Source organism: Rhodnius prolixus, unplaced genomic scaffold (genome assembly GCF_049639745.1).
Source record: "Rhodnius prolixus isolate KJV_2025 unplaced genomic scaffold, Rpr scaffold_2, whole genome shotgun sequence".
Taxonomy (NCBI): domain Eukaryota; kingdom Metazoa; phylum Arthropoda; class Insecta; order Hemiptera; family Reduviidae; genus Rhodnius; species Rhodnius prolixus.
Window position 1 is genome coordinate 52,774,641 of NW_027411592.1, and position 15,491 is coordinate 52,790,131.

At 32.8% G+C, this 15,491-nt stretch overlaps 1 protein-coding gene across 1 annotated transcript in view; it reads right to left on the reverse strand.

The window, feature by feature from the left end:
- Nucleotides 1-4,132: 4,132 nt before the first annotated feature.
- Fkbp14 (peptidyl-prolyl cis-trans isomerase Fkb14) overlaps nucleotides 4,133-15,491 on the reverse strand; it is a 163,845-nt gene continuing 152,486 nt past the window's right edge. The window contains exons 2-3 of the mRNA XM_074116900.1: nucleotides 9,412-9,575; nucleotides 4,133-6,753 (exon numbers count right to left, since the gene is read on the reverse strand). Of these exons, the coding sequence (XP_073973001.1) occupies nucleotides 6,455-6,753; nucleotides 9,412-9,575 (463 nt within the window). The 3' untranslated portion in view covers nucleotides 4,133-6,454. The remainder of the gene's footprint in view (nucleotides 6,754-9,411; nucleotides 9,576-15,491) is intronic.

Sequence of the window (15,491 nt, forward strand, 5' to 3'; positions counted from 1 at the left end):
TTTGTCAATATTAAAGTAGAAACCTTTTTATTTAGTAGTGATTATAATATTATAGGGCTTAATTTTTCCCCGTTCCCTTCGCTGGCTTGAAGTCACCATGGAGCTCTTTATTACAGCATGCGCACACATAAATTGGAGTAATTCACATCCATTTATGCTTTCTATTCAATTAAGGAAACTATGTACTTCTATGCTATCTTATGGAGTTGTTGTACAGGTAATCTTATCTATTACGAGATTCAAAGTAATAAAACATAAACTAAAACTTCTTCATATAATTTTAGAATTTCCGTTTGTGTCTGAAAAACAAAATGGTTAAATGTGAGTGTAAGGTGGTCTAGATGGTATAAGTCTAGAGAGTCACCAACATGGTTTAATATGCGTATAAGGTGGTCCTTTATATGTATAGTGTGTTACTATGGTAGTTAAAAGTTCCATGTTTTCTTTTTGGATACTTTTTGTTCATTTATTAACAAAAGAATCTGTTTAAAAAGTTTGTAAAGATTTTTTAAAGAAATTATTATAAAAAGTGTATAAATAATTTAAAAAAAATAAAAAACAAATTAAATAATAATATTATGTTCATTTTTCCTTTTAATCTCTTTAATAATATAAACAAATGGAAGATACAACTTATTTTTAGTCGAACTTAACATTTGTAAATTCATTTTCTGAAAATAATTACGTTTGGCGAATATTTGAACTAAGTTAACTATTTGAGTTTTTATTGTCTTTTCAAAGGGTTATTTTGTAACTAGAATGGTTTTGGAAAAATGCTAATATCAGTGATTGTACTGCTTCCTGGGAGAGACAGCATGAATTAAAGTTGATTTGTTATTAATTTTCTTCGTTTCTTTTAATTACTCGTTCTCTGGGTTTTTTTAAACTAAGGCATTATGGCAATTTGATGGCATAAGATATGTGTTAATTATTGATACCGGAAGTGAGCTGAAATAAATTGTTTTCTGCTGAAAAAATGGAAGAAATGAATCTTCCTTGTCGAATGTGCAAAAGTAGATCCAGGCTATATAGCTAAATGAAGTTCCTGGGTGGGACGGTGGGGCGAATAGTTTTAATTGGTTTAAAATGTTAGACAAGACAGGCATATGCTGTGTATGCATATTTCCATGTTTGATGATAGAAATGTAGCACTTAGACTAGGTCTAAGAGGTGACAGAAGTGAAACTAGAAGATATATTTGGAGTGACGAGCGACAAGCGATACACCTCCCCTCGTCTCTTAGGTCGTACTGAATATAACTTTTTTAATGACTTATAAAATAGAGGTTAACAGCAGTACTGTCTGGTGGCAAAAATTTGTACTACTTTTAAACTAATCTTCCTGTTAAGTGGCGCTCTTTGACGGATTTTTTTGGAACTAATTTATTTTTAAACTTTTCTATCTTTCGTGCCCTCTGAGGGATTATTTTAGAACTATTTTTTTATTTTTGAAATTTTTCGATATTATACGCTCTCTGAGGGATTTTTTTAGAACTATTTTTTTATTTTTGAAATTTTCGATACAAATATTTATACAAATAATTACATTGTAACATAAACATCTATGTTACAAATTACTCAACTAAATTTTACATTTTTTTAGTAACTGAAACATTTCCATGCAAAAATTTCGCCAAGTTAACAAGTGTCACTAAGAGTACTAAGTTGGACAGGCCACTTGGATACGTGGAATTAAAAATATTAAAATATTTCAATACCTTGAGAATGTTCTCACACAGGAAGTGAGGCATGGAGCCCGAGGTGTCTGATGTTAAACAGAGCCACCATTCGGGCGATCTTTACCTTCGCCTTTCGGGTGTCTATCCTTTGAATAGGCTTTAAGTTCTCTCACCGCTGGAAGTAATATATGCGCAGGCTTATGAGTTACCAGTCTTCTATAGGATGTATATATTGTCCCATCGGTATGTTTTAAAAAAATCTTTAATTGCATTTTAAGACATCTTTATTTCATTAAACACTGCCTCCTGGTCAACGACCATCTCATACATTACATGGATTAAATAAATAGATCTTTGTTTTGGATTAATGTAATTTTTTGTCTCTCTTTATGTATAATGAAAGATCGAAGAGCAATGTACTGCACACTAAAGGGAAAGACCTTCTGACAGAGGAACGAAAGGAACGGCGAACGAATGACCTGGTCTATAACGATTTTTGGACGATCTCAACGCGCACATGTAAAGAACACTATACATCGTTCTTTACTTACTGATTGCTCTAATGAAAATTCCTAATCATTATATTTGTCTGGATATACATCAAATTATGATTCCTTGGTTAGGAACTTGCTGACACAGTCTCCTCATTACTGATACGACATTAAAATTAAATATAATTCTATATTTTTCCCGAAGTTACTTCTCAATTAGTAAATATTATTAATAAGATATTATGTGTATTTAATACCCTTTCTCCCATTACTTCTCCACAATATCGTATGTTTTCAATTTCAAGATTTTAATAATTTGAACGTGACAAATTTTTCATATTATCCTATAGGATACACAGAACCTGGCCCCCCTGAACTAGTGTTCGATGGAACTGGAGATCAGGTGGAGGACTAGTGAACAAGAAAAGGGTGAAGGACCGTTCAGCCATATTTTCAAATCTAAAGAAATAAATAAATTTCCGTCAGATATCGACAACATAAGATCTATCTAATTTTCCCTTTCTATGACGAAAGAGATTTCTCTTTTACAGTGAATTATAGCTGACAAATTTTATTCCAACTTTCACTAGTTTAGACAATTATTTATATAAGTATTCTTTAAAAAGTAGTTCCACTTTATCAATTTGTTTTTCTCCAGATGGAGGTGTTTCTGCTTATTTTATGATCCCGTCAAATATCAGGACAATCGTGGTTTCCGTGGCTCTTCTTAAGTAATTTAATAATTATTATTAAGTAATTTTACTTGATTTATGTAACAAGTTTTCTTTATAATTATATTATAGCCCACTTCAGCTTCATTCAAGAATACCATTTTTAACAGCAAGAAACAAAACCTGAACGTTGTTGAACTACTCCAAATGCTGCATGTTGCCTCAGCCTTCAGCATTCTTGTAGCAAAGTTCTCCCCAGATATGAAATTATTTCTCATTCAGGTTTCCGTTCAGGTCTCCCAAAGAGTTTTTTTTTGTCATGATTTGTGCATACGGAGGTTTTCATAAACAAATACAGCACTTACCATGTAATTCATTTTTAATTTTGTCATAGGTACTGAATTGGGTTAAATTTTAAAAATTTCTTTAGGAAATAAGAGAATGAGGTTATAATCAAATTCTGCTCAAAACTTAAAAGTATTTTTTTAACAATTTTTTTTTTTCTTGTAATAAAATCATTATTTAAAAATCCTTATAACAACACATAATCTTTTACTTCTTAATTGCACAAAATGGAAATAAGAGAAATTTATTAATAATAAGTACTATACATTGATTTATTTTTATCTTCTTTTTACAAAAAGCAGTCTCCTTTTATTTAAAAAATTGCAACGGCTAAATATTGCAATGTATTTGTTGTTAAATATTCTACATTCTTGCTGATTTTCAACTAAGTCCTTACTTTATACTTTAACCTTTTTTTCAACAATTAAAAATTGGTGAAATTAACGGCGAGACAGAGTATCCAGTGTCTTCAGAAGAAATTGAAATAATTTTATAAAACAACAAAGCGCTTATGTGAAACTGTTAACTTTTGCATACATTTTTTACATTAACTAAAATAATCATAAAATTACAAATGAAGTTATATACCTTTCTAGACAGTATTTTTTAAATTTTGTTTTGAAATTAAAAGTTCCTAAGAAATACACTTAATCATAAAACCTTTAATGAAATTGTAAACTCAATTAATACAAGGGCACTTTGAGATTTTAGCCAGAGAAAGAAAAGAAAACAACAGGGTAGCTTACCAAGAATTATTTAAGGATTTTAAACAATTTGAACAATCAAATGAAATTCGTTCACTTTCATTATTTTAATTTTATCTCACATCCTTTTCCGCTTTCTCCTATTTATTTTATTTGTTTAAAGAAAGCTGCAAATTTGAATTTCTACTGCTTTAAGAAAACTAAAGAAAAATTTCTTAAATATGGGTTAAAAAATTTATCACCTTGTTTTTTTTTTTGCTAAAATACTAATTATCTAAGTGTAAATAATAATGCACCGTTCAATTAAAGGTTGTTTTAACAGAATCACTGACTGATTTGTTATTGTACGAAGTATGCGCATTGAGGGAGAGGTGAATTAATATCTAACTGATTCCCAATAGTTAATAGCGGCTGTTCCCCGCCCCCCCCAAAAATGTCTGCTTTCAAGATGGTTTGTTGTAGGTTGAGGATCTATCAGAGAACCTCATTCAAAACAAGCGCAGTATGTGCCATTCTCTAGTCTGGTCAAAGGAAAAGTTTTCATTTCTTTGCAGTTTATGGGCATGAGCAGTCATCAAAGCGCTCCATTAAAACTCAATCCCAGTTAGGACTACGCATGTGCGCAAAGGTAATCACAGACCAATCGGAAACTAAGTAAACATTCTTTGTTGGCACAAACTTCTAAAGTTTACTGTTAAGCAGATTTTAACTTAACTACAGCTTAAAATTATTTAAATGAAGCCATTTTAGTTCAGCTGGTTGAAAATATAAAATATATCAATATAGAGCACTGTGTGGACTATAAAAAATGAGTACATGCAACTCTAAAGTATTCGCTGAGTTGAGGCAATAAATTGTACAATGCCTACTCAGTTAATATATTTATAGTAAGCAGAGGTTTGTTAATAACCGTCGATTTGTCAACATCGAAGCCTTAAAGAGGCAAATAGTCTATTATTTTTATCAGAACTTCTACAAATAAAATCAATAAGGAATCAAGGAATTCATAAAGGAAGGTTCGTTGAGATTATTAGAGGATGGAACCAATGAGGGCCCTGAAAAAAAATTCGATCAATTCTAAACATAGTAGTGAACAGTGGTTCTACGACTTCAAAATGGTGAGAAAAGAGGTACAAGATAATGAAGAATGGCTTAGGATTTTCTAACAATCCTTGAACCTTATTAGTCAGAATAGTTGAAAATAGATGGACGGCCAAAAGTCCAAGCATGAATGATATTATTCCAGTTATGCCAGACTGGTGAGTAACGTTTGGCAAATACGTAAGTTCTCTCCCTATCCGCTAGATCGTGCGGCCTGTACTTTTGACGACACTCTGCAGTGCTTTCTAACTGTTCAATGCGTCTGCCAGCAGCTGCATCTTTTTGCTTCGCAAATACTACAAACCTACAACTGAAATATCCGCTAAAATTAAGCAGCCTAGAATCAGGCTAACTTGCCTGCTTCAGTAATTAAGTTGAGTTCAAAGCAATTTTACTTAGTTTTCAATTGCTTCCATGATTATTTTATTTAAAAATATAAAGCGCCTTGATAGTTTCTTGCAGTTTTGGTTATAAATATAAAATTCGTGAATAATTTGGTTCGTATCAAAATAATTATTGTAATATTATGCCTCAGCAGCCTCCTGACATGTGTACTTAATTTTTCAATAATGTATACAATATTTATTTAAAATGCTTATAACTGAGAACATTGAATTCTGAGTAATTTAATGAAGAGAATTTGATATTGAATTTAATAAAAGAAAGCAAAATATTCTTTTGCCTCAGAAAATTACATATCTCTCTAGAAAATTTAATCTGTTATTGAAAAAACTTACTTTTCTTCAGATTCTATTCTCTATTTTGTTCAAATCCACAAATGAAAAAAAAAAACAATTTCTTGTAGCTATTCTATTATAAATAACAACAAAAATAACAAACTAACTTTAATAAAATATTATGCAATAACTTTTTGGAAATGTGATTAAAGTAAAAGTATCATTGATAAGATAGTTTTGTGACATGTTCTTGACGGAGAGGCTAACATTTTCCATCACACGAACTTAACTGACTGATTTGCGGTGGTGGTGGTGGTGGGGGGGGGGGGGAAGAACATAATATATTTATTAAGATACAATTAATATTTATTTCTGTATAAGGTAAAAAAAACTCTTTAACTATAAACGATTTATCGGTTTGATATGTACATTTTTATATCGTATTTAGTATTTCTCATTCTATATTTTTTCCCATTTCCTTTTGTTTCGTATTGTTGAGCAGCAGAATACGACCTTTCTCCAGGACAGTTGAATATATCCACATTAGGTTTGTTATCTATTACAATGTGGGAGAATCCACTGTCATTCTAGAGTAACCCTAGAATGTATTCGCTGTAAACTTTCATTATTTTTTTTTCGATTACATATATATTTTATAAAAAAACTTTATTTTTAAGATTTAGTTTTGTTTTTTCATTTATATTATTATTATTTGGCCATTTTTTTTTTTTTTTTTTTTTTTTTTTTTAATTTTAGAAAAACAGTTTTTTATTATAAGAACAAACACCTAGAGTTCATCATGTTTTGGTCCAGAGAATTCTTCGTGCGAAATAAAACCATTTTTATCTTTATCTTCGTGCTGAAAGATTTCTTCAACTAATTTATCATGGTCTTCGAGCATCTGTTTCACTTCTTCGGCCGCATCACCGCCTTCGCCAGCCGCTACCATTTGTTTCTTTAAATATTCACTGACCTCTTCTCTTGATAACATTTTATCAGCATCTGAATCAATTTCTTTAAATACGTTTGTTGTTGGTGCTTGATCACCAATGTTCAATAGTTCAACTTCGAAACTTAGTGTGGCACCTGGAAAAAAAAGAAGATTTTATATTAACGAAGGTAATTAAACTTATTGTTTTATTTATTAAAAATGTGGTTGGGTCCACAATGCTGGATAGTATCTTTGATTTTATCTGTTTGTAGCAGGCATGCTTACTGTATCTCTGACAAGTTCAGATGTAGATTGATCAGTTTGATGAAGAGATTTCCACTTCACTTATGACTCAGCAAGTACAGCGCAATATTATTATTTTATCTTTTAAATGCAATTTCATATATTTTTAGGAATTAATGAGTACCACACTGTACCTTACTTCATCAAATACTCTTGAATTTCTTGGCGCTGTCAGTTACAAGGAAACGAAGAAAAGAAAAAAAAAAGTTTTGACTTCCAAAAACGAGCTCCTCAACTGTATCGTTTAATATTGAGCTCTTTTATTTTTAATTCCTTGTAATAATGAAAGAGTATTAAAGGTAATTACTTTTATCTGAACAATTTTATTACCACCGAACGAAAGAGGGCAAAAATCGAAATGAATACAAATAGGAAACATTAAAGCAAACGATTACAAGGTAGAGGAATAGGATAGACCATCTTGCCGAATACCCTCCTCCATGACTACTTCGCTCAGTATGCTGAACACCCATTACTGTACAACTGAATTGAATATACTAATTAGTAAGCTTTGAAAGAACTGCGCACAGTGAAGATGGAGAATAGCTTAGTATTGCAGTTATTACATAACTGGGTTTCTTACTGTTCTAGTTCAAGGTATCTAAGAACAAGGGCTTTTACTAGCCATACTATCTTATTATACGTAACTGGATAACATTTTAAAAGAAAATTAAACCTTGTAGCAAGAAGCTTATCTAAAATAAATATTAAACAAATTAAAACATTTTCATAGATAAGTTGCCAACTAGTTTTGTGCTAAAATTGTAAGGTGTTGAAAATGGTTTCAAACTCGTGCTTCTCATTAAAAAAATTTCTAAGCCCCCTCAATTTGGGTATTAACTTTAGGCTAGAAATTTGTACTTATACATGTACTTATAATCTAAGGAAAAACAATTTAACCTTTTTAATTAATTGAAGAATTAATCTACCATATTGTGGTTGAGAGGATAGCAAAGCAAGTGCCTTCAGAAAAGTCGAGGGAGGCGCTGATGTAGAATAGTGAATTAGAAGACAGAATTGGATAGAAATTCTCAAAGGTCGGTATGATTAAGACATTTATGTCTTATGTGCAAAGAGTTCAACGATTACAGAAATGGTCGCCACTAGCAATTACGTTTTCCTCTGATGTCAAGACATATTTAGCTTTTGTCTGATGGTCTAAAAAGGCCAGCTCAATGATTAGGGCGGAAGTATTATAATGTTTCCCACTTTTGGACGCTAGAACATATTGCTTTGCTTCAAAAAACAATTCCCACCGTTGGGACAACTTTATGGTTAAGTTAGTTTCTCTTAGTTTACAGAAACAAAATTGCAAATACAGTTTATTATATAGCTACTTTATCATTTTAAAGTGCGTCAAATTGTAATGAAATGTTACCATTACGAATCACGTGATACAAATATTATCTCTAACTTAGCTTTTTGATTTTATACGTTTATGGTACTAACAACTCATTTTGTTTAGCTCCAACCCCTTGGCACCGAATTTGACATACATTTCGTTTACCACAAAAGTTCTAAACTTACGGAATGGTAACAGGAAGTAAAAGCTCTGATGGCAGAGCCAAATTTTCGGAAAAGGCGTTTTTTTTTTGTTTTTTTTTTGAATGAGCCTGTCTATCTAATAACACTCCTTACAAGTTCATTTATTATTTCATTTTTACAGTACGCGCATGAATTTCAGCTGCTCCTGATTCTAAGCCGAATCATAAATTTTCAAAAGGTTTTATTAAAAAAAAAAAATTAATAATAAATAAAAATAATAATCTACTTCTTGCATTTCCGGAGGACATTTGTAGGTTTCTGACTTGTTAGACTGAATTTTGGAAATGTACACTCGTCACAGTCGTATCTTGAAGTTCTTTCAATCTTAAAAATCACTTTTATCTGCGGGTACTGTGCAGCATGAACAATCTCTTCATTTTCTTCTTGCATGTGAAACTGTTTCGTGAAACCATTTGGCGATCCGCGATATATTGGAATAACGCAATGTTGGTCATGGTAACGCAGTTTCATCTAACGCATAAGCCTCGGCCATATTTCAACTTCTCTTAGGACTCATTTTTTTTTTTTAAACAAAAATAAGTCTGTACCTAGGCTTACAATTTAATTGAACTTTACTGAAACGATAGAGCTGATCACAGCCTTAACACATGAAAGTGCGTTGTTGTGTTTGCCTCATCTTCTAATAAGAAGACTGATCTACACAACAAAAATGTTCAATTCCTACACATTTCATCGTTTCACACTACTACCTCGACAGAATTGTTGCATTCATTTGGTAAGTGTGTACTTTTTTGTTAGTAATATAAAAATGAAAACTTACTTATAAAGCAATCTATATAAACGAATAAAAACGTGATTGAAAATAGGGTCCGAACGTTTAAAAATTCCTTAATAAAATTGAATATGGCAATTTTATAGATACTGTTTGAGAAAGAGAGAAGAAGGTCCCAGATTGTCTAATAAATAGATAAAAATAAAAGAATGGATTTAATAAATATATTTACCAGGTGGTATAACATTGCCGGCTCCTTTATTTCCGTAGGCCAGTTCCGGTGGTATCGTCAGCTTCCTCTTTTCACCTACACACATGTTCGTTAATCCTTGATCCCAGCCTTTGATCACCTGACCAACACCCAGCTGAAATGTAAATGGTTGCTCTCGATCATGGCTGAAAAAAGAAACAAACAATACCAAATATTAAGTAATGTACATTTGTGATAAGAAGATAATTACAGCCAATTTTAAATTGAAGGCCAATTTTATTAGGTCTATTTCAAAATTATTTTCTTAAAACAAAAGCTTATCTTCTCCCTTCTGAGGAAAGTAGGAAACGAATAGGGATGACAGATGCTACCCTCCTTAATTTTAAGTTGAATAAAATTCTAACCTAACTATTTTGCAGCAAAAGATTTCATTCAACATTAAAAGTTCAACTGTGTACAAGGTTGCCAACTCTATAAAGTTCCAAAAAAGGACACCCAAAAAAATATTAGGCACATTCAGGTCCATCGATAGGATTTTGGGGCCCGGGAATATACAGGGTGTTCAGCATAAGGACTACCGTAACTTCGGGAGATGATTCTAGGCATCATTTGTAACAAGAAATTCTATATAAACTACGGCTCGATTCGGCTCCGTTTTATAGATATTTTTAATTTTATATTTTTTCAAGGTATTACTAGTGTTTAGCAAACAGATGTCTATATTTCTCAAACTATTAAAGCTACAGCAATTTCAATGAGCTCATTAGAAAGAAGATTAAATTTCCTTTTAAGTAAGTTAATTTATATTCCAAAATAATAATATTAAGTATTTCACTTTGTAGCCCAAACATAAGAAATAGCAAGTTTCTAATTTTTTCCAAAAACTTTGACTTCATTTTTCTCAAAAATATTATATAACTTTAAAACGTGCACTATTCATGAAAAACATCTATATACAATCACCTTTCGAAAGGTATACAATGCATAGGGGTTATTTTAAAAATTGATGGAGAAATCTCTGATTAATTGCAAAACAGCGTCGGCATTATGAAAGGAATTCAACTACCATATGACTATCATAATTAATTAGAATCATCAAATCCAGTACCATTTTTTGCATTTTGTTCATCGTTACATCAATAAACCTGTTGACCTATTCAGTTCAGTTAGAACAGAAAAACAACACGCCAAATGAAGAAGTCTCGGAAGTCAGAACTTAAATAAAAAATACAATAACGTAAATTAGATTTGTGTGAATAATATCTGAAAGAAAGGCAAAAGGCGTCCTTTCCTAATTTAAGAAAGGACAAGGACAACCAGGTGTTAAAAAAGGACAGTCCTTTCCAAAAAAAAGGCAGTTGGCAACCCTAACTGTGTATCATGAAATTCTTCTAATAGTATCTATTAATTTCTAAAAACAATTTAGTTCTACAGAATATAAATCTAAAGTAGACATTTATTCATAATTTCATTTTCTCTTAATATTAAAACAGTTACGGGAAAATTCATTTGCAAATTGTTTTTTTATTTTCCATTCTGCGGCTTACCAGAAAAAGAAGTGGCAGAAGAAGTATGTCCCTGGAGGTTTGCTGAAGAAGGTACTACAACAAAAACAATAACAATGGAAAAGAGAGGATTGTAGTGTAAAGTTGCTGTACACTGGGTAACGTGGGTTTCTGTGAGGAGGTCTGAATGCGATATATCCTTCAGAATGCGGGCTGGCGAGAAGGTCGAGCATTATTTTTAAACGCACACATACTTATAAGACCCACAGTTTCTCTGTTAAACCGATAGCCATGGTACCCACAATTCTACCACCCGCACCGGTGGCAGAATATTCTTGCCGGCTGCTTCTACATAACCTCTGCCCTCTCGTAGCGCTACCAGACCGGCATTCCAATTAAATACTACCACGCTAAGGAGGGCCCTTCTGTCGGCTGTTCCCCAAACAGTCACATCGAGAAATTGCTTTGTTTTTACTTTACCAGTTTTAATAATAACGTCTCTTTCTAGCTAAACGCTTCGTGTTCGTTTACTTATACATACACACACACGCGCGCGCACACACACAAATAAACATCCTGCTTATATAGATATATACATAATCTAAATATATGCGTAAAATATAGATACGCAGATAAAAAAACAAATCTTCGAACACAAATATACCACTGTTTTTCAAGATTCTAAATTATAAATTTTCTTCATAGTTCGAATTTTGACTAAAATATGGCTTGATTTCGAATAGTGGAATTCGGTTGTAACTCCAGCTGTACACGTCTCAGATTATCAGTACTGTGTTTAAAATCATTTTTCATGCATAGAATTTGATAAGCAATAGGGTCCTTTGGATCGAAATGTCTGAAAAAAGAAAAGAAATGATATTTACATTTGCTGAAAAAGCGACTTCTCTCATGATCCAAACTTTTGAAACAAAATTCATTCTTACAAAGATTAAGCCATCTATCCAACTCGTTTACGAATAGGCGTTAGACTTATCGCAATAGAATCATTGACACGTTAAGGTTTGCCGCTTTGCCCTGGACTGCACTAAAACTGAACTAATTCGTAAAATAGTTACACAATTCTCTGTTCGCAAACATAATTCTAAATTTGTTCTTCTTACAGAAACTTTATCGAAGAAGACATCAATGTTATATTCACTATTTACCTTTCATGACAACTATGTAAATTAACTACATACACTCATGCTTAGAAGGTTATATAACCTTCTCAAATTGTTAAATATAAATAGTGTACATCAAATTAATGACATTTACAGTTTTATGCACCAAGCTCTGAAGCTTAGAAGTTCTTTGCTCTTAGAGTGATAACTGTTGAGTAATTTATGCCTAAATAATTAAGATATTTTTCACTGTATGTACATATGTCAATGATTATGTTTTAGTTTTTCCACTTTTTTACCTCACAAGCAATAGTTTCCTTTATTTTATTACTATATTATTGAAATGTTATTTGATTTATCTATTTTACTTTATTTTATTGAAATGTTATTTGATTTATCTATTTTACTTTATTTTATTTTATTTTTGCATTTTTCATTTATTTACTTTTATTTTTTACTATTTGTATATTACTGTTACAACTCCCTGCTAAAGGTAATTACCTATAAGCTTGGAAATAAAAAAATAAATAAATAATAACCAGTCATATAATTTTGCCACGGCCTCCACCCACAAATTATAGTAGTTCTTTCTAATCTCGCAATGTGCTCTACCGGCCGGTGACCAATGTATGTATTTATCTAACAACCAACTCCTATTCCGACAAAGGAGTTAGCGTTGCAAAGGATCCTGGAAAGAGGAAATCCAAGTGAAGCGAAAGGACGGTGTCGCAGCCAGCAGCATGCCCTTTTGAACCTGAGCTTAATGCGCTCTCACTTGCACACGAACAGAGAAAGATTTAGAACAGAATCAATCTTCATGGACCGCGGCCAACCTTAAAACACTTACTTTTTGTAAGAAATTCAAATCTATTTCGTCAGTCGAAAAAATATTGATGAATATAAGTTTTTGATGAATCCGCAATGTTGGCGTGGGTATAAATAAAGATGATGTTAATCCCGCAGAACATGCTTTGCTTTATTTCGGACAGGGACTTCCAAAATATTCTGGATTCACAGGTTTTTGCGAAGAATTTGACTTCCACGTTTCAGCAAGTATGCTAAGGACGGATAAAATTGTTCATTGATTAAAAATTAATTACAAATTCTGTTTTTAATTTTATATTTTATGTGCGAAAAAAATAATAATTCTAGAAACTTACTTTTAAAAAAAGGCATTTTTTTGCCTTTACCTTGAAAGGTAAAGTTTTTGGGGAATGTAGTGTAATGAAATGGCCCACACACTGAGTCGTCCCTGAACGGCCCCAGTGTTATCTGTTACTGTTACGGTTAATTAAATTTCCTCAACTCTGGGTTCTGGGTTAAGAGGGTATGACAAGCACACATACTCAGGGATAGCAGAGCAGGCGGCAGCTAGAACTAGAGCACTCAACAACAACAACAACAACAACAACAACAGGGAACCTTCCATCCTGCTAACCACACATACGCTGCAAGAGTTTAAAAAAAAAAAACTACACCCTTGGCTAGTTGTTACTTAGCTACAACCAACTCCTATCTACTCACAGTTGGCCCTAAAACTCAAAAATACTCGTCTTTCAGTTCTCTTCTGAACATATACAGAGGACATACCCTAAATAGAGGAACAAAACAAAAAAATTAATCGAATAAATTCATGCATTATCGCATTCCTGATGAATTAGATGACCTAAAACCAAGAGAAAAATTTTATCAAAGCATACGGCTAGGCGAATGCCTTTGAGACGATTCTGACATTTAAACGCTATTTGCCCTTCCATAAGAATCTGGAGAAGTTGTTTTGATCTGGACGAGTTGAGTTGAATAAAGGATTAGGATGAGCTTGACAATATATAGGAATGAAATTTGAGAAAAGGAGTTTTTGCATGATCTTTGACAAAAGAGATTTTAATATCATTATGACTAGTAGAGGAGGAGGTTAGGTGCAAAAAAAAAAAACGAAGCATTAAGAATTTTCCGCAGTATTTTTTGTATGCAATGAACTGGATGCGTAGGGAATGATTAGTCGATTCCTTAGGCCGGAATAACCGGTAGGTATAAGAGTCTTTTGTTATTTAGATTGAGTTTTGAGCGTATGTGGAGTAAGTAGTTTTGCGAGAAGTTTGTAGCGTTGGATGTCTTCTCAGTCTAGTCTTTTGGATGTCAACCGTTTGTCTAGGTACAGTCCAAGGTAGCGTACTTTGACCACAGTTGGTATTGAAGTTTGGTTGATGAAGATACGAGGGTCGTTTGAAAAGTCCGTGCAAAAATAAAAACTACTTAATTTTTTGGGGTAAACCTTTTTTATTTTTCAACATAGTCTCCTTTTAGGCTTATACACTTCGTCCAACGCTGCTCTAGTTTGTTGATCCCTTCCGAATAATAGGATTTGTCCAAGTCTGAAAAATAGCCATTCGTTTCTGCAATCACCTCCTCGTTTGAATAAAATCTTTTTCCCGCCAGCCATTTCTTCATATTGGGGAACAAATAGTAGTCCGAGGGAGCCAAGTCTGGAGAATAGGGGGGATGAGAAACGAGTTGGAACACTATTTCCATTAATTTTGCGACCACAACTGCTGAGGTGTAAGCTGGTGCGTTGTCGTGATGGAAAAGCACTTTTTTGTGGGCCAATCGTGGGCGTTTTTCTTGCAGCTCGGTTTTCAAACGGTCCAATAACGATGAATAATATGCACCTGTAATAGTTTTACCCTTTTCCAGATAGTCGATGAGGATTATTCCTTCCGAATCCCAAAAGACAGTCGCCATAATCTTTCCGGCCGAAGGAACGGTCTTCGCCTTTTTTGGCGCAGATTCCCCCTTGGTAACCCATTGTTTAGATTTTTCTTTGGTCTCAGGAGTGTAGTGATGTATCCATTTTGAAACCACTTATAAACTGTTCTAATCGAAGGTGCAGAGTCACCATAATGTTTATCAAGCTTCTCTTTAGTCTCCTGAGGCGTTTTGCCTTTCATAAAGTAGTGTTTAATCAACACACGAAATTATTTTTCGTCCATTTTTTGAAAATCACTCGACTTCCTCGATTCAAACGAATGCCAAACACAAAGAAATAGACCGATCTGGCTGAAACTTGGTGTGTGTTCTTCCAAGAGATGCTACTAACTAAACATAACCTCGATACGCGCCAGTAGTGCTATCTCACTGACTTTGCACGGACTTTTCAAACGACCCTCGTAGAAGAAAGGATATATGCTGAGTTGGTAATAAAAATTATTTCTATTTTTAAAAAGAGATGAAGGCTTAAATATCAAAACGAAGTTATAATTATCAAATTTTGAAATAACCTCCTCTCATAATCATGCATCGACTAAGCTCAGCTGTGTATAGTACAGCTGATACAAGCAAGGCAATTCAAGAAGCTAGCGCATTCTACATATTGCTCAAAGAAGCTGTGGTAAATTGCAACTTGTGGAATTTCATTTTTTTAAAAATCATTTTCTTGGTTAAAATTGCAACTTTTTCTTGACCAATTAAGGAAAAA